This window comes from Grammomys surdaster, unplaced genomic scaffold (assembly GCF_004785775.1).
Source record: "Grammomys surdaster isolate TR1022 unplaced genomic scaffold, NIH_TR_1.0 66, whole genome shotgun sequence".
NCBI lineage: Eukaryota > Metazoa > Chordata > Mammalia > Rodentia > Muridae > Grammomys > Grammomys surdaster.
This window is the reverse complement of record NW_021604568.1, coordinates 4296274-4315474: the sequence shown is the minus strand read 5'-3', so window position 1 is coordinate 4315474 and position 19201 is coordinate 4296274. Positions and strand designations below refer to the sequence as shown.

General features: G+C 48.2%; 1 protein-coding gene across 2 annotated transcripts in view; it reads left to right on the top strand.

Moving 5' to 3' along the window:
- The window catches only part of Sec31b (SEC31 homolog B, COPII coat complex component), a 27983-nt gene extending 9348 nt beyond the window's left edge, over window positions 1-18635 (top strand). The window contains exons 6-26 of one of the 2 annotated variants that reach the window (XM_028775330.1): window positions 464-607; window positions 931-1073; window positions 2351-2450; window positions 2579-2740; window positions 3220-3354; window positions 5892-6122; window positions 7643-7717; window positions 7885-7983; window positions 8273-8372; window positions 8975-9153; window positions 9384-9510; window positions 9991-10136; window positions 10766-10939; window positions 11417-11578; window positions 14350-14524; window positions 15293-15607; window positions 15850-15908; window positions 16131-16277; window positions 16537-16653; window positions 17064-17135; window positions 17321-18635. In XM_028775330.1, coding sequence (XP_028631163.1) covers window positions 464-607; window positions 931-1073; window positions 2351-2450; window positions 2579-2740; window positions 3220-3354; window positions 5892-6122; window positions 7643-7717; window positions 7885-7983; window positions 8273-8372; window positions 8975-9153; window positions 9384-9510; window positions 9991-10136; window positions 10766-10939; window positions 11417-11578; window positions 14350-14524; window positions 15293-15607; window positions 15850-15908; window positions 16131-16277; window positions 16537-16653; window positions 17064-17135; window positions 17321-17500 — 3042 coding nt within the window. In that variant the 3' untranslated portion in view covers window positions 17501-18635. The remainder of the gene's footprint in view (window positions 1-463; window positions 608-930; window positions 1074-2350; window positions 2451-2578; window positions 2741-3219; window positions 3355-5891; window positions 6123-7642; window positions 7718-7884; window positions 7984-8272; window positions 8373-8974; window positions 9154-9383; window positions 9511-9990; window positions 10137-10765; window positions 10940-11416; window positions 11579-14349; window positions 14525-15292; window positions 15608-15849; window positions 15909-16130; window positions 16278-16536; window positions 16654-17063; window positions 17136-17320) is intronic. The other variant, XM_028775338.1, reaches the window with a different exon arrangement.
- Window positions 18636-19201: the final 566 nt, after the last annotated feature.

Here is a 19201-nt window from a genome sequence, read left to right as displayed (position 1 = left end):
TTTCTTTCTTTCTTTCTTTCTTTCTTTCTTTCTTTCTTTCTTTCTTTCTTTCTTTCTTTCTTTCTTTCTTTGGTTTTTCGAGACAGGGTTTCTCTGTGTAGCCCTGACTGTCCTGGAACTCACTCTGTAGAACAGGCTGGCCTCAAACTCAGAAATCCGCCTGCCTCTGTCTCCCAAGTGCTGGGATTAAAGGCATGCGCCACCACTGCCCAGTGACTCTATACTCTTAAGAGAACTTTGGTTTAGAGCTAAAGCCAGGTGTGCCAGCTGTTCCCTCCCACTTCCGTACCCATAGCTGAAGCATCTTTCTTGGAAAATGTAGTCCCAGTTCCTAAGGCTATTAGTGGGAAGAAGCTCTTGCCTCCTTTCAGCTTCCTGTGGGCCATTGGGAGGAGCAAAGTGGTACATGTCACTTAATTAATTCAGGGGATGTCAGGTTGTCTCTTTCACCATCTTGCCTCAGAACCCCCCAGAAGACATTAAAGCATTATCTTGGAACTGCCAAGTCCAGCACATCCTGTCTTCTGCTCACCCCAGCGGCAAGGCAGTTGTGTGGGATCTCAGGAAGAATGAACCCATCATCAAAGTCAGTGACCACAGCAGCAGGGTGAGTGGTGGCCAGATCACGGGCCTGTGCTCCGGCTCCCCTCGGCTCCCCTCGTGCCAAACAGCGGAAGCTGTTCTTGCTCAGGGTCGGGATCCATTCTCAAGGATGGATGTAGCAGCCCCATAGCAGAGTTCTTATTAACAGTGAATGCTTGGGAAGCCAACCAGCTAACCTGATTCATGTCACATTCCTTGTTTGGTCATGGTCCTCACTTTTTGCTGAGGAGACACAGGATACCCTCAGAGTAGTCCCAACTGGGCAGAAGCCATTCATAATCTGAGAGATTAGGTTACATTACCCACTGGGATCTTCTCTGTTCACAGATGAACTGCTCAGGCCTGGCCTGGAACCCAGACGTAGCCACTCAGTTAGTGCTGTGCTCAGAAGATGACAGGCTCCCAGTGATTCAGCTGTGGGACCTGCGCTTTGCCTCCTCCCCCATGATGGTGCTGGACAGCCACAGCAGGTAGCATCTCCCACCCTGTTTACACACTTGGGCTTTGTTTTAGCCACTGACATCTTCCATGGCTTCAAAGACATTTCAGAGAACACAGCTGTATCTCTAACTAAGAAGAGTTCCTTTGTAGCCTGGGCTTATGGCGAAGGGCTGGGATTTCATATAACTTCAGGGGCAGGTCATGAGAAATATCTGAGCCAGCTACCCTTGTGTTAGTTTCTATCACTATAGTAACTACCTGAGGTAATTAACTTATGAAGAAACAGCTTTGTTCTCTGTTCGCAATTGATGAGTGTCTTTACTTTGGGGACTTTGGTGTGGCATCAAATTACTGTAGAAGTGTGTAAGTAGAAACACCATTCACCGCACGGCCAGGGAGCAAAGGAGAAGTAGGAAGGGGTCAGGTCCCAGCATCTCCTTCAGAGCCTTCTTTCGGAGACCACAGACCTCTCACTGCTGCATCTGTCTTACTGCTGGGAGGGTCCTAGGTTCTGCCCTGAGAACAGTGTTCATTTCTCTGAGTGGAGAGCCTCCTGCCAGACCTCTTGATAAAAGCAACATGGCTCCTATCTCTTCTACAAGACCTGTTCCTGAAGCTGTAGTTCTTGGGTCCACAGCAGAGGAAGCAGAGCTGCAGTGTATTTAACCAGGGGCCATGCTGTCTTTATTCTTCCTTTTGCGCTCTCTCTCTCTCTCTCTCTCTCTCTCTCTCTCTCTCTCTCTCTCTCTGTGTGTGTGTGTGTGTGTGTGTGTGTGTCCTTGTGTGTGTCCTTAGGAGATGTCTACATATTTATTGAGACAGTTTAATCACTGAGTCTTAGGCTCTACAACTAGGGATGGTTGCTAAGCCACCCAACCCAAGACCCTCATGATTCCAATACTCCAGAATCATATGTACTGCCTTGCCAAGCTTGTTTACATGGGCACTAGGGATCCATCTCAAGTGTCTCCCCAGACCCCCCTTCTGGGATTTTGAGGGTTAGGTCTTTACTGGGGGGCTAAAAGCATCCCAGAAATGGATGTTTGTGTGATTCCTACTAATTTATGATTCTACTCTCATTGCTGAAAGCCAGCAGGGGGTGCAGTGCATAGCACTCAGATTGTGTTATGGACTTCGGCTAGGCCACTGTCTAACAGATACTCACTTTTCAAAGCTTTGTTTTCTTCTTTGAAAAATTAAGTTATATCATCTGTTTTGTAGAGCCAAGCTGTATCTAAGACATACAAGGTGCCCATCCAGGGCTGGCATTCCACAAACACTGGCTTCTCTTTGTTTTCACTTTTAGGGGCATCTTGTCGATGTCCTGGAACCAGGCTGATGCTGAGCTGTTGCTTAGCAGTGCCAAAGACAACCAGATCTTCTGCTGGAATCTGTCAAGCAGCGAGGTAGGCCGGTCCTGCTATGGGGATGCGGTGATGGAGATTTGATGGCAGGGGAATCCTAGCTACGTGTTCGAGTTACCTATGTCGGTGTTTCCTGAGCTGTTCCTCATGGTTGCGCTCTCCTGTGGCAGGTGGTCTACAAGCTACCCACACAGAGCAGCTGGTGCTTTGACATCCAGTGGTGCCCTCAGAACCCTCCCGTGTTCTCTGCTGTCTCCTTCGATGGCTGGATCAGTTTGTACTCTGTGATGGGTAGGAGCTGGGAAGCCCAGCACATGAGGCAGGCTGACAAGGTTTGAAGGGCTTGGTAGAGAGTGCTGGAGGGAGGAGCTTTCAGTGTTTGGGGGATGAGAGGCCACATAGCTTGGGAAGAAATGGGAGCTCTTGAAGAGAGGGAGGCAGGCTGTGGTTTTAGAGGCCGAATCTTGTAGTAGTTTCTGACTTCCCTGGAGGAAGCGTCTTACCTCTTGTTATTCACGCTGAACCTCTCTTTGGGTCTGTTATCTCATAGCATAGGCTGGCGTAGCTCCCACTCTGCTGTGCATCTGTGTCACACTCCAATGCAGACTTTAGATATCACTGTCCAAGAGGCTCAGACACCCGAGTCTCCTATCCGCTCTCAGCCACAGCCCCGTCTCCTAGACTGTGGGAGTCTGCCCCAGCTAGGTCAAACTGGGCACCACAAGGACTCATCTCAAAATTGAGTTTGTAGGAAGAGTTCCTCACTGAGATGTCTCTCAATACTGGTGACACAGGTGGCCTTTCCCTCTAGATTTCCTCTTCCTTTAGCAAAGGCCAGCCTCTCCCACCATTGCAGGTGCCTGAACAGGTGGCCCAAGCATCAATAATTCCTCCCTTGAAGAAGCCTCCCAAGTGGATGAGAAGGCCAGCAGGTGTTTCATTTGCTGTAAGTGTTGGCAGTGTGTGCAGTGTTTGTGTGCAGTGCCTCTTGTGTGCCCAGTAAGGAGCTAAGCTCAGGAGACGTGTTCCCAGTGCCTACTCAGCCCAGGTTCCGTTCCACCTCTCCAGCAGATGCATAGTGTAGCTTCTCCTTTCATCCTGTCACCATTCTGCAGCCTGGCTCATCGGCCAATCCTATCAAAGAGACTACTATAAAGCCTACTGCTTTAGACCTCCTGCTTATGATAAAGAGCCTGAGATTCTTCCTGAGATTTCTGTAACTCTTAGGTGTCTGGACTGGTGGCAAGGAATACAGGAAGGAAAGAAAAACACATAGATTTTATCTTACCATCCGTCTACTCAAACATTTTGAGCTTCCCCTGCAGTATAGACCTAAAGCTAAACATACTCGGGGCTCATTTCATTTCTGCCCCATGAACCTCACCTCTCTTGTATCCTATCCTTCAGCTTCTCCCACTGGTGGACTTTGAGGATCTCCTTAAATACCACCTCCTCCTCGATGCCTGTCCCTAACCCCAGTTAACATTACCTCCATTCTATTGAGATTTGTATTCCTGTAATTCTGTATTATATTTTATATGACATATATCATATACAACGCATTGTATGTGTCTGGAGACCCTAGTACTAGATTCTGTAAGGCTAGGTTCTGCCTTGTTGATTTTTATAACCCAGAGGGGAGCTCTGAAAACTCTAGTGTGAACAAAGGTCACTTGAGGATCTTCCTAAAACTCAGGCGCTGATTCAGTGGCTCTGATGTAGGGTTCAAGATGTCCAATTTCCCAGCAAGTTTCCAGATGCTATCTTTGCTGCTAGTCAGAGGACCAATGCTTTGAGGAGCTAGAAGGTCCTGAAGTGCCTGACGCAATGTTTTAGCTACTGGATTTGATTAGGAAAAGGATGTATAAAAGGAGACTATCTCATGTTTAGAGTCAGTGGTTTTATTACAAAGAAATGACTAGCATGCTCAAGAAGGAATGCCTTTCTAAAATACCAGGAGTGGGCACTGCGGGTGTAGCTCAAGGGAGGGTTTACTTAGCATGCCCATGGCCCTGAACTGAAATGACCAAGCACTATCACTACCTCCACCAGAAATGGCGGGAGCACTGAAGTGAAGAGTTCTTGTCATAGCTCTGCTGTTAGTTAGGAATTGTTCACCTTGAAGAAGCCGTTTATCCCCTAGGACTTCAGTATCTCATTTGTAAGGCAGAAGTAGGAGGGCCAGCACAGCATGCTTTAATACTGCCAAATGTTAATTAACAATTTAACTGGTTTTGTGGAGCACAGAGCTGCAGTCTTATGTTTGTTCTGTAGGTGATATGATTCTGACTGGAAAATTCACTAAGAGAGTGGGGTTTAGGAAGGGAAATAAAGACTAGTTAGGGTCTGGAGTAGTGTGCCAATCCTGGTAACATGTTGGACTAAATTGAGGGTTTCAAAATGACTGATGCTACTGTCGTCATCCAGCTTCTGGCATTGTTGTCTGTGGTGTGGCCTGGTGACTGGAGAGCTTTCCAGGACTTGTACTGTATGGCCAGGATTGCAAATGGTCAGAGAAAGAATCGATAAACCTCCGATTTTGTGCCCTGTGATTGGTGTAAAATGTCAGATTTGTCTGCTTCCAGTGGAGTGGGGTGGTAGGGAAAGGCACAGAAGGAGGCTGGGCGATTTGGGAACGTGGAACACTCTTGTAAATGATCAAGAAGAGAGAGGCTGGGGCAGACATGTTTGGCCCTAACGTTTTGGGGTTTCATGCGTGCCAGAGGAGTGTAAGTGTTCTCCTGTGGTTTGAACGGGGAAGGTTCTAAACCTTGGATTGGAAGATGGGAAAAAGACAAAGGCTAGCAAGCATTCTAGTAACATAGTCTGTGATAGTACCTCCTGTTCAGGCCACATGCTGAGAGATGGTAGTACTGAACTGGGAAGTGGGAGAGAGTACCATGTGGTGACATTTTAAGCTGGTGATAGTGAGATTGTTATAATACCCATTTGACACTCAATTCTTGATTCTATTTCATTCTAGCAACTTCCTATTGGTTTCTAATGTCTTAGTTATTATTCTGAGGCTGTGAAGAGACACCATGACCAAATGTTATAAAAGATAACATTTAATTGGGGGCTTGCTTGCAGTTTCAGAGGTTTAGCCCATTATCATCACAGTGGAGGAATATGTCAGCATACAGTCAGACATGGTAGCTGAGAGCTCTACCTCTGGATCTGTACAGCAGGAAGAAAGAAAGCCACTGGGCCTGGCTTAGGCCCTTAAACCTCAAAACCCACCCACAGTGACACACTTCCTCCAACAAGACCACACTCACTCCAAGGCCACACCCCCAATCCTTCCCAAGTAGTGCCACTCCTTGATGACCAAGCATTGAAACATATGAGCCTATGAGGGGCTATTCTCATTCAAACCACCATAGTCTCCAAGACTTGCTCAACAGATAGCCTGTTCTGAAATTTTAACTTGTTAGCTATTGGCTTGAAAATGTAACCTTTTTCTTTCTTACATTTCCTTACCAGTTTGGAGGAAAGCTGGTTACTTTTGGCCTTCCCAGTAACCCTGTCCAGCCGGTGCCACAGCCTTGCCCCTGCCCTGTCTTCATCAGTCAAGTCATCACAGAGCCAGAATTCCTGACTCGCTCAGCTGTGCTGCAGGAGGCCTTGGGATCTGGAAGTCTCCTTAATTATTGTCAGAGCAAGATTCAGCAAGCTTCACTGCCGAGTGAGAAGATGCTCTGGCAGTTTCTGAAGGTAGGAGGCTTGAAGGCTAGCTGCTCTTTCCTGAGCTCCAGAACTCCAGCCCCTGTCACCTCCAGGAGATGTAATAAGCACACTGAGATCCTTTCCCCTGACTTTTTTTTTATGTCCTCTGGACACAGAGTCTTTACTCTTTTCTTGAAGCTCAGAGCCCACTGTAAAGACTAGGGTGGTGGGATGTTGCTGCTGGTGGTGGTGTCCTGGATACTTTGCCAGCCAAGGCAAAGATAGACAGACCATAGGAAGGGTTCACTGAAGAGATACATGAACATAAGCAACTTTCAGATTTGTTTGAGGTAATCCAGGTCAGATCCCTGTTAGGCCACTCTACTTGAGCATCAGGGATGAAGTTCGAGTCTTTGCTGTGTCAGGTAATGACGTAGAGGAGTGTGTGCTTGTCAGAGATGTGAGAGGTAGCTTGTGGCAGACTGCTTGCCTAGCATGCACAAGGCTTGGTACTACTCTCTGTCTCTCTGTCTCTACCTCTCTGTCTCTATCTCTCTATCTCCCTGTCTCTGTCTCTTTACCTGTCACTTGCTTTCATACCCACATGCATTCACAGACACACTCATGTGCAAACACACACAAAAACATATGTATACATACTCACATGTGCCTACACATGACACATACAAAAAATAAGTAAATAAATGTAAATTAAAATACCCAGAGCTTTGGAGGGCCATTTCCAAGGAAGAGCATAGAAGGAGGAGGAAAGCGAGAGACATAGGAAAGAAGCAAGAGTGGGGTAAGCCAGTCCGGCTTCTTGTTCCTTGGTGTCAGTGATTTGGTGGAAAGCTGACTTTGGGCACTGTCCCTGTACGTCCTCTGCCAGTGTCTTCTCAATCCTGCATTTAGATCTCAGAGTCACTGTAGGTTATACTTGTCATCCGTCTCCTCAGTGTGTGGAGTCAGGGGCACGCTCCTGTGGTATGTTTTTGAGTACTTCATGCAACAATTCAGAGTTCCCTTCAGCTCCCTGGACAACTTAGATGCAAAGAGATGATCCAGGTGGACACAGGCGATGTGTATGGTGCCCTGACTTGCAAACCGCTTGCATAGAAAAGCCAAGTGTCAGTTTCAGAGTCCCCATAGGGATGTGTCCAGTAACCAGAGTCTGTGAAGCCAGAAATCCTGACATGGTGTCCATGTAGGTTATTTATGATTTACCCAGTTCCAGGCCAAGTGCAATAACCAATCAATTGCAAGCAGTAGCACCTCAAAGCAGCCAGTGTTTTACTCTCATTGGGTTACCAAAGTAAAGTAAATTAGGAAGTCAACTGAAGGTACAATTCTCATGTCAGTGTGGCAAAGGATTGTGATAATACTGTCCACAGCCAGCAAAAACCAGTAAGGAAGAAAGATAAGAGGTGGTGTCACTGCTCTGAGGAGACTTTGATGGTCTGTGAGGCTGTATGTGGGGGACACTGGTACAGGCACCCGTCACCACGGTAGGGGAGAATGGTCATTTATGTTCGTTTGATAGAATTGTTTTGGTATTTGTGGTTCCTTAGGTGACCTTAGAGCACGATTCCAGGCTGAAATTCCTCAGGCTGTTAGGTTACAGCAGAGATGAGCTTCAGAAGAAGGTAAGCACGATCCTGCTAGGGTACTCTGCCCCAGGACGCCTGGCCTTAATTCATCACGAATGTGTATTTGGAAAAGTGGGTGAAGGAGCTTAGGGAGTATCAAGCAGGGGATGGGGAGCATCAGACTAGTGGTAGCCTGCACGAGCACTCATGGGGATCTCACACAGGTGGACACATGCCTGAAGAGTGACTTGAAATCACAGGAAAGCCCTCAGCTCAATGCGGCTGACCTCAAGAGTGACAGAGCACACACCCCTTGCAGCCAGGTATGGTTGGAGGCCGGGGAACCTGACTGGAGGAAGCACAGGAGACCTGCCTTCTAGGGAACACTCTCAGTGCTGGTCCTTTCACTTGTTCTCAGTAAGCTTCTGGAGAAGTCTTTGCTCACTTGGAGCCAGAGTAGAACACAGAGCCCACGGGGTGCTTCCCAAGCTAACCTGTGCATTCTTTTACTTTTATCCACTAGGGCTCAAAGGGTAGAGCTCTTGCTTAGAGCGTTCCCTCTGTGTTCTGGCTTCAGTTCCTACACAGTCACACCCATCCTTCTGTGTACAGGCCTCCAGACAGACCGCCAAGGAAGCCTCTGCATCCTCAGCCTTCTTTGATGAGCTGATACCTCAGAACATGACTCCCTGGGAGATCCCCACCACAGAAGGTACCCAGGCCCTGGGCGAGAGGAGCTCACTGCAGGGGAGCAGATGGGCCAGAGTTTTCTTCAGAGTCCCTTATTCTCCCTGACTCCCACCTAAAATCTCAAATACTGGTGGGTCTTTTCCAACTAGTGAATGCTGTGCTCTCTCTAGTCAGAGTCTAATGACTGGGCCCTTCTATGGATGGCCTTCTGCTAAGGGCTTTTTTCCTGTTCCTTAGTTTTCTTGTAAAAAAAAAAAAAAAAAAAAAAAAAAAAAGAACTGTGACCTTGCCCAAGCTAAGCAAGTACACATTCTGCTTGTGATCCAGCACTCAAGAACCTCCTGATCTAAGTCCTGTTTTAGAAAGTTACAGTTGGACCAGGGCATCCCTGGGACACTACATTTTGTTGCCCAGAAGTGAAACTTTGGGGTTTTGTGGAACCAGGCTGCCTGGTTAAGAGGTTAAGAGACAGCTTGCAGACATGCCTCCAACACACCACAGAGGAAGCCTGCACATCTCAGCCTTCTTTGAAGAGCTGGAACCAGAGAGGGACATACTGTGTTCTTAGACAGGAGGTGAGTATGTGAGGGCCGGTGAGTCAGGAGGTGATGTCTCTGTCTGCAGACACTGATGGACTCCTGAGCCAGGCCCTGCTGCTCGGGGAATTGCGGTCTGCTGTGGAGCTGTGTATGAAGGAGGAACGCTTTGCTGATGCCATCATCCTGGCTCAGGCTGGGGATGCAGAGCTGCTCAAGTGGACACAAGAACGCTACCTAACCAAGAGGAGAACCAAAACCTCCTCGGTACTGCTCTTTACCCAGGAGAAGAGGGGAAGGGATGGCTTGAACTTAGACAGGTGGAGGCCCATCCCTTGGGACTGGTGTGTGAAATCTACCTGTCTCTCTACTCTAAGGACTTCTGCTTCATTGCTAGCCATGCTGAGCATTGTAACATGAGTGGCTTTATTAGAACATCCCTACTGACTGTGCTGAGCGGAAGGCTGAGGGTCTTTTTCCCTTTGTGCCCAGTACAGCTTCTAGCCTGTGTCGTAAAGAAGAATTGGAAGAACCTAGTATGTGCCTGTAGTCTGAAGAACTGGAGAGAGGCGCTGGCCTTGCTCCTGACATATTCAGGCCCAGAGAAGTTCCCTGAGCTCTGTGGTAGGTGTGACTCCAGCAAGTGTCAACAGATTTATGCAGAGAGGAGGCAGAGGGTTGGTCAGCCTGGGCTTTGGAGGGAAGGGCTCACCCAGGAGCTAGGGATTGCTGCCTCTTGTTTCCCGGAGGTATCATATATGTTCTGTCTTATTTCTCTGTCACATGGCAAATTCTTTGTCTCTATAGAGCAAGGTTAGCTCAAGTTAGCTCTTCTTTAAAAGATCCCTCTTTTATTTTTATTTATGTATTATGAGTATTTTGCTTGCATGTATTTAAGTAAATGTACCCCGTGTATGTCCAGTTTCCATTGAAGGAGGAAGTAGACAGACTCCCTGGAACTGGAGTTGTAGTTCGCTGTGAGCTGCTGTGTGGGTTCTGGGAAGACTCTTGTCTCAAAGCTCACAGTCCCCACTTGTTTCCGGACGTGCAGGAAGGATAGCATAGGGAAGCAGTGCTGTTAAACATGTTTGCATCTCTCCACAGACATGCTAGGAACTCGCATGGAGCAGGAGGGAGGCAGGGCCCTCGCCTCTGAAGCCAGACTCTGCTACGTGTGCTCAGGGAGTGTGGAGCGGCTGGTAGAGAGCTGGGCAAAATTCCAGCAAGCCTCAAGCCCCATGGCTCTGCAGGTACCTCTTCTCTACAGAGTTCTGGCCACTCCAGGCTCCTAGGAGAGACAAGTGGTAGGGGTTGTTCAGATCAGAGAGGTGAGGCATCTGGGTAAGCTACAGCCAAGTGTTAGGGAAGAGCAGAGGGCCCTCGGTGTCAAATGACAGGAATAGTCACCTTATTCCCTCAGGATGCCTAGGTTGGGTATGAGCCTTCAGAAAATGTTCCCATTCAAGGACTCACCATGTAAGTCAATCCAGAATTTGATAGTTTCTGTGAAACATTCCCTGGGCCTAAATTGTATCAGGTGTTGTGGGTAATCAGAGAAGGTGATGTCATAGGCTTGTGGGGAGAACAGTCTCATATGGAACAATTCAGAGTCTGATCAATGACACACAGGAAGGGATAAAGAGGAACCAAGAAGAGACAGAGCATAGAAATCCAAGGCCTAGGTGCAGTCCATTGATCCCAATCTTAATAGCTTAAGGAATGAGGCCTCTTCCGTCATGTCTCTTTCATGTGATTATCTGTTGCCTTCGTCATGGTGTGTTCAAGCTCTCCTTTCCATGGCATGATGTCCTGAATGAGCCACCAGGACAGAGCAAGGCGTGCTGGGAAAAGATGATAACCTTCATCCTTGTCCCTGCAGGAGCTAATGGAGCAGGTGACAGTCCTCAGCAGGAGCCTAGAGCTTCTTCAGGGTTCTAACAAGATGAGCCCAGGTCCTGCCACAACACACAGGCTCACCCAGTATGCCGGTCTCCTGGCAGCCCAGGGTAGCCTGGCCATTGCCATGAGCTTCCTACCCAGCGACTGTATCCAGGTGAGAATGGCCACGATAAAGAGCCCAACAGCATTCATCCAACAGCACGCACACCCGTGATTTACACCAACGCTGTAGTGCATAGGAAAAATAAGATCTTTCTCCTTCAGCAGCTCGTAGTCTGTTGGGAGAGATTACCTATTAGTAACTTACAGCATCCTATCAGAAGATTGCACTGAGCACTGTGGGACTGCAGGGAAGAGGTGGCTTCCCTGGAGAAGTGAAGGAAGGGTTTCCAGCGGTTAAAACGGCTGTACCAAACCTTCAAAGAGAAGTCCATGTGGGGCACACCTGGCTGAAGATAGCCAGGAGGGGAGGCATGCAAGTTTTTAGCTGGGATCAGGGAACTTTGGGTCTCTTTGAGTTGCTAAAGAATATATAAAGAGTAATCCAAAGTCTGATGAAAGAGGTCAGGCTTGTAAGAGATGTTTGCTTGTTTTCATTTCCTAACACAGTTCTTCCTTATTACAACTTTAGCCAGCAGTTCAGCGGCTGAGAGACCGGCTTTTCCATGCCCAAGGTTCTGCTGTCCTGGGCCAACAGCCTCCTGCTTTCCCCTTTCCCCAAGTTGCTGTCGGAGCTGCCCCCCACTCAAAAGAGACATCAGCATACAGAATGGGGCTCCAGCCTCCTCGACAGGTAGGACCTTATCTGCTAACTAATTTATCCATTCAAAAAGACTTATGGTCCTAGACACTTGGAATATTTTAGTGTCCAAAACCAGATGAAAAGTCCTAGCTTCACAGAACTGTTTGAGATTCAACTATTTTTTTTCCTAGTAACTGTTTATTGGTAGTTCATCTAGTGGAAGGATAGCATATTCAAAAAAAAAAGGAAAAGTGTGTGTGTGTGTGTGTGTGTGTGTGTGTGTGTGTTGAGAAGTAAAGATCAGGGAATATTCTAGAATGAGTATGATGCTGATCATTTAATTTCAGACTTTAAAGATGTATTACGTTTTACAAGATTTATTTTTAATTTTTATTCACACACATATGTGTGCGTGCGTGTGTGCCACATGTGTACTAATGTCTACAGAGGTGGGAAGAGGGCGACAGGTTTTCTAGCACTGAAGTTACAGGTGACTGTAAGCCACCTGAAACGTGTGCTGGGAACTGAGAGTCAAGAGTGGGTTAAGACCGACAATCAGGCATGGGCTGCATGGGTCTGACCTAGGCCCTCTGTTACAGTTGTGTATAGTTGTCTAGCTTGCTCTTCTTCTGAGACTCTTAGCATGGAAGTGAGGCTGTCTCTGATTCTTTTGCCTGCTCTTGGGACCCTCTCCCTCACACTGGGTTGCCTAGCTCAGCCTTAAACCGAGGGGAGGTGCCCAGTCTTATTGCAGCTTTCTATGCCGAGGTTGGCTAACCTCCCTGGGAGGCCTGTCCTTTCCTGAAGGAATCAGAGGAGGAGTGGACCTGGGGGAGAACAGAGGTGTGTATGTGTGGGGAACTGGAAAGAGAGGAGGGAGGAGAAACTGTGGTCAGGATGTAATACATGAAAGAATAAACAAACAAATAAATAATAGTATGTTAGGAGAGTCCTCTTAACCACTGAGCCATCTCTCCAGTAATCATAACCTCTTTTAAAATGTCTATTTATTTATATTACATGCCGACTGCAGGTCCCCCTCCCACCGCTCCTCCCAGTTCCTCCCTCCAACTTTCTCATTCCTCTCACCCCACCTCTGCCTCCTCCAGTTCTCTTTGGAAAAGGCCAGGCCTCCTGTGGATATCAATTAGCCACGTCATATCAAGTTTCAGTAAGACCAGGCACCTCCTCTTTTATTCAGGCTAGATGAGGCAATCAAGTAAGGGATAAGAGTCCCAAAGACAGGCAACAGAGTCAGAGACAGCCCCTGCTCCCTCTGTTAGGAGCCCCACAAGAAGACCCAGCTGCACGGCTGTAGCATGTGTGTGGAAGGAGGGCCTAGGTCAGGCCTGTGCAGGCTCCCTGGTTGGTGGTTCAGTGTCTGTGAGTCCCTATGGGCCCAGGTCAGTTGGTTCTGTGGGTTTTCCTGTGGTGTCCGTGACTCCTCTGGCTCTCACAGTTCCTCCTCCCTTCTCCTAAGTGATTCCCTAAGCTCGGCCTAATGCTTGGCTGTGGGTCTCTGCATCTCTTTCCATCAGTCGCCTGTGAAGCCTAACTGATGACAACTGGGCTAGGCACCAATCTATGAGTATAGCATAAAATCACTAAGAATCATTTCAGTGACTTTTTTTTTTCAGTTTGTGTTTGGTTCGATCTTAGGTCTCTGGGCTATCCAGCCTCTGGATCCTGGCCCTCCAGACAGTGTCAGGGATGGCCTCACTCTCATGGCATCATGAGTCTCAAGATGGACCAGTCATTGGTTGGACACTCCCACAATTTCTATGCCACCTTTGCCATCCTGTAGGCAGGACAAAAATGTAGGTCAAAGGTTTTGTAGCTGGTCTGGTGTCCCAATCCCTCCATTGGAAGACTTTCCTGATTACAGAAGACGGCTGGCTCAGGCTCCGAATTTCCCATTGCTAGGAGCTAATCTTAGCTAAGGTCACCCTCAGATTCCTGGAAGTCTTCATTGCACTAGATTTCTAGCTCATACCAGAGATGCACACAGCCCCTACTCCAGTTGTCTCTTCAGTACTTTCTCCCTCTGTTCTCCCCCTACCATCCCCCAACCTAATCCCACTCCCTTTTAAAAAGGTTGTTCTTTCCCTTTCTTTCTTTCTTTCTTTCTTTCTTTCTTTCTTTCTTTCTTTCTTTTCTTCCTTCCTTCCTTCCCTTCCTTCCTTCTTTCTTTCTGTCTCTCTCTTTCTCCCTCCCTCCCTCCCTTCCTCCCTTCCTTTGTGACAGGGTCTCACCATGTAGTCCAGGGGGATCTAGAACTCACTATGCAGACCAGCCTGGTCTTAAACTCATAGAGATATGACAGCTTCTGTCTACTGAGTGCTGGCATCACCATACTGAACTTGAAAAAGAGATTTTTAAAAATGTACCACATGTGTGTGTTTATGTGTGTGTACATATGTACCAAGGTGCATCTGTAGAAGTCAGAGAGCAAGCGGTGGGAACTAGATCTCTCCTTATACCATGTGGATCAAGGCATCTCTCCAGCCCTTAGCTGGATATTAAAGATTAAGTTACTTAGACAAGGGAATGGGTACATTAAGTCTACCTCAGACACAGAGGACAGATGTACAAGCACATTGAACCAAGAAGGAACAGCAGCCTTCCGATAAAGATCACAAAACTTCAATGGATTGTGGTCCTGGGATGGGGTTAGATAAAGGAATGACTCATGGGAAGTAGATAACTGAAAATCTAGTGTTTTACACTAAAGAACTTCAGCTTGACCCTGGTGTTGCTACAGTGATGAGACATGGGAGAAATGGCCATAGCACACCAACTCCCTGACCATTGTCTCTCCACAGGTGCCAGCTCCATCTGTGAGGCCGAGGGCCACAACTCAGCCATCATTAGTGATGCCCTTCATCCCCTCCCATCCCAGCCCTTCTCAGGGTTCATGGACACAGTCCACAAGTGACTACAGGGTCCCCAGGCCCCAGACAATGCCGCCTGTGCATTTTGTCCCTGGAGTAAGGCCTGGTGAGTAAGGGAAGATCTCTTCTGGCAGGTCTCAGGAAAGACAGACATACTGTCTCCCTGGCCCATGTTGATGTTGTCCAGAGAGACCATTGTTTTCTGTGGGGACAGCAGCTTGTGTAACTCAGGCTAGCCTCCAATTTGCTGTGTAGCCGAAGATAACCGTAAACTGATCTGTCTGCTTCTGCCCCCAATGCTGGAATCACAAGAGTGTACTCAGCATGCTTTGTCTTTTTAACACATTTTATAAGTTCTGTTTTTGAGAAAATTGTTTTGAAGTTGAAGTCTGAATTCCTAATAATGTCCTTTATTGAACCCCTCCTATGTATATTTTCTCTCTCCCTCTCCCCCCCTTTCTCTCCCTCCCCCACCCATCTTCTCTCTTTCTTTCTCTGGTCTTTGTATTTTTATTTTTGGCAATATACCAAAATAGTTCTGTCAGTCACTTCAATTCCCTAGTGATATTTTGAGAGTCAACTAAGGGATAAAGTTGAGAAGTACTTTGAAGACTGTAGATTCCTCTCTACACGTGCTAACCCTTCACTGTTATTACTAGTTGTGGGTTTACACATGTTTGTTTTTATGAAATGGACCCTTGTTTGGTTTCCAATTCCTGATCTCAAGAGACCTTGCTCTAGCCTCCCAAGTGTCCCCGAAGGCGCCACCACACCTGCTTTTCTGGTTTTGTGTTAATTTGTTCCTGGGTGATGTTCTCTGAGTCTCTCCCAAATGAAGGTTGGTGATAAGTTACCTATTTCTGCTCTCCTTCAGCTTTATCTCAGCCACAGCCATTCGGAGGGCAAAGAGTTCAAGCTGTAAACCCGGCTGGATTCTGTGGCGCATGGCCTCTTCCTGGCCCCGCTCCGGTCATGGCGTCCCCAGACATCATGAAGCCTGGTTCTACCCACCTGCCTGAAACTCCTAGACTCCTCCCTCTGCCTCCGGTGGGACCACCAGGTCCCAACCCTCTGAGCTCCCAGCCCTCAGCCTCTCCTGTCACTCCCTCTGTGGCCCACCCTCCTGGAGGCCCTGGAGCACCATGTTCTAGTACCTTTCCAAGCTCTGGCATCTTGGCCACTTGTCCAGGTCAGTCCTCTTTCCAGAGCTTCTTCTTGGGGGCCATTGCCACCTCTCCTCCCCTTCCCACTACTACTTTGGAAGTCTTCTTCCTCAAGGCAGTGAACTAAGGCCCTTTGTCAGTTAGGAGTGCGACAGACCTACAGAGGGAGGTATGGCAGACTCTAAAATAATTTCTCCAGCTTTTAGGTTAAACATCGTCAAGGTTCTTGATCATGTCCCTAAAATCCCCCACCTTCTGTTTGCTTTAGGACCCCAGGATGCCTGGAAAGTTGCTCCAGCCTCCCAGGGAAACCTCCAAAGGAAAAAGGTTGCTGCATCTTTCCCTCCCCAGTGACCCACTTTCTAGTTCTTTAAAAGCTTCCCATATATGCTCTTCTCCAAGTCGGTCTGTGCCCCTCAGCACCTCCCTCTTTTCCTCCCACACACACTGGTCCGTGTTCTAGTTCCCTGCTCCCCGTCCTGTTTCCTTGTTCAAGACCAGCCTGTGGTGTCACTGGGTTCACTCATCTGATTCTCTTTATCTCGGTAGTTGCCTGAGACATTTATGCCTCCAGCACCAATTACAACTCCACTTACGAGCCTTGGCCCTGAGCCACAGCAAGCCCTGCTGCTACAGCCCCCAGTCTCCAGTGTGAGCCTGCCTCCTCCCAGAGCCCAAAGGGAATGCAGCCTGCAGGTAACAAGAATTGTGGGCCCCTCCCTTGATGCCTCTCCACCCTACTTGGGCAAGAAAAGTGTGATCATAGAAACTGGACTTTTTGCTCAAGGTAGAAGTTAACCCTTGAGCCTGAAAATGTCCTTCCTGTAGAGGAGGGGAGGGGTGGCTCTCAGCTCTGCCTTAAAGGCCAGTATGACCTTGAGTCACAGGGGACTAGGCCTTAGGGAAGCCATGAGGACAGCTCACCTCCAGTTCTGCCTCACTGTCCCCTCGTTAGCAACTCCAGCCTCTGGCTCCTGGGAAGATGGAGAAGGAGCTGCCCCCAGAGCATCGGTGTGTGAAGGACAGCTTTGAGGCACTCCTTCAGCGCTGTTCCCTGGCTGCTACTGACCTAGTAAGCCTGAGCCTTCCTGAACCTGCCTCCTCACAGCCTCAGATGTAGGCCGGCTCCCTCGCTGTCTCTGACATGTTGACATATCTTATAGAGCTTTGATGTCCAGATGAAGTCGGGGAGGACTTGGAGTCTGCCCTAAGTGCCACTTCTCAGTAGCAGGGCTAAAGAGCACATGGATTTACAAGAGCAGGGCGAATTAGAAAGGGTGGGGCTGGCAGGAGAGAGCCACCACTCAGCCACTCACTGGCTGTGCCACCTGACCAAGCCCCTTGCCATCTTTGGGCCTCCACTTGGTCTGTGAAATGAAGGAACTGGCAGTAAGCCATTCTAATTGCTATATCATGACTGTTTATAGTGCTGTAGACTGTGAGGCTTTGGGGTAGGGTCAGGAGCCATTTTTCTCCCTGCAGAAAACCAAAAGGAAGCTGGACGAGGCAGCCCACCGTCTAGAATGTCTATATGAGAAGCTCTGTGAGGGGACAGTAAGTACCTAGTACCCCCTCTGCCTGGTGCCTCTCTACTACCGCCCGCAGTTGAAGGAAGCCCAGGGTCCTTTCTTCCCATGAGTCTCAGACACATCTTCCTGGACTGAGGCCTGGAACTGTCCGTGCTGTCAGAGTTGGGGCTAGTGTCTGCTCATCTAACCTAAGGGTCAATCTCTCCACAGCTCTCACCCCACGTCCTGGCTGGGCTCCATGAACTTGCCCGATGTGTGGATGCAGGAAGCTTTGAGCAGGGTCTTGCGGTCCATGCCCAGGTGGCGGCCTGCAGCAGCTTCAGCGAGGTATCTGGCTTCATGCCTATCCTGAAGGCTGTCCTCACCATCGCACACAAGCTGCAGGGCTAAGTCAGGATTCTCTTCTACCAGGAAGCCACCTCTGCCATTATGTAACATGTGGCAGAAAGGGGAGAGGCTTTCAACAGATTGTGTGTATTTCCCTCAGTCTCTTCCCTCGCTGCCAGGTATGTGATGCTGGGGGCTTGGTTCCACCCCAGCTGAATGTCTCCATCTTAGCCCTTTCTGTCTGGCCACCTGGGGCTTACCCTGAGTTGTCACCTGAGGGCTGATGCTCAGAGTTGGATCTTACTTTCTCTAATGTAGCAGTCCAACAGGGTCTGCACAGAATGTCTTACATGGGAGACTCTGTTCAGATGGCTTCCAAGAGAGTAAACAGTGTTACAGTCAGCTACCTCTGCCACAACATCTTACAGGTCTTCTGTTTTTTCTCTTCTGGAGTTTGAGTCTTACTGTACTTTCCCTCTACCTCCGTCTTCCTATTTTAAGGTCCATATTCTATTGTGGCACCAGGGATTTGGGGAGAATTGGTTCATATTTACTTTTTGAACAAGTCATGGACATAAGGTATTGAACAAAAGCAAGAGAGGAAACTGGACCTTTTAAAAAAAATGGAACTTTTTACCAGTAGTGGTGTCACAGGCCTCTAATCCCAGCAGTTGGGAGGCAGAGGCAGGCTGATCTCTGTGAGTTCCAGGACAGCCAGGGCATCACTTCGGGTGGGCTGTTATGCAGTGAGTGGAAGGGTGAAGTGCCTTTTGTTTAGACTCTGGAGCAGCAGTTCTCAACTCATGACATGTGGGTTGTGATCCCCTTGCCGGGGGGGGGGGGGTGTCAATGACCAAGACGATTAGAAAACACATATATTCATGACAATAGCATGAAGTTGCAAAGAAAATAATTTTATGGTTGCCATGACCACAACATGAGCTAGTGTGTATTAAAGGGTTGCAGCATTAGGAACCACTGCTCTAGAGAATGACCCTCGACACCACCTAGGCTAGAGCCTGGCCCAAGGCCTTAAACTATCTGTGATTATTTTTAGGAATCAGAACCTAGCTTCTCAAAGGTCCAGAGCTCTTTTTCCCCTCAGCTATCTCGTGTCTCTGAGCTGCTTCCTCTGGCCATGGTTTCATACTGACCTCTTAACCTTGCAATAAAGTGCAATGATCTGTTTCCCAATCCATCTCTTCTGAGTCCTACCTTGCTGATGCTTCTCTTTCAAGAACAGAGAGGTCTTGCTTCCTGTACTGTAGAGGAAGACAGGAGAGAGATCTGAGGAGCGATAAGAACTCCAAAACTGAAGAACTTAGAAGAAAATATGTGTATGAGTGTTTAGCCTGCATGTATGTCTATGAACTATGTATATTACCTGCTGCCTACAGAGGTCAGAAGAGGATATTTATGAGTGCTGAGAATGGAACCTGTGTCCCTTGGAAAAGCAGCCATCTCTGCACCCCAAGAAAATAACTTTTTAAAGTGTAGTCCCATGAATGGATTTGAGTAATAGGACTTTTCTTGCAACATCTGTAGCCACACTACTTTGTGTGTGTGTGTGTGTGTGTGTGTGTGTGTGTCTGTGTGTGTACGCACATGCACACGTGTGCGCATGTGTGTGTGCCTATCCATGTCTGTCTGTCTGTCTCCATCTGTGCCTGACAGTGAGCTGCAGGGTTTCCCCCACACCACTTCAGGGCTGAGTTCAGCTGCACAAAGGGCCTGGGTGTGAAGCCAGGGGTACCAGCACTAATC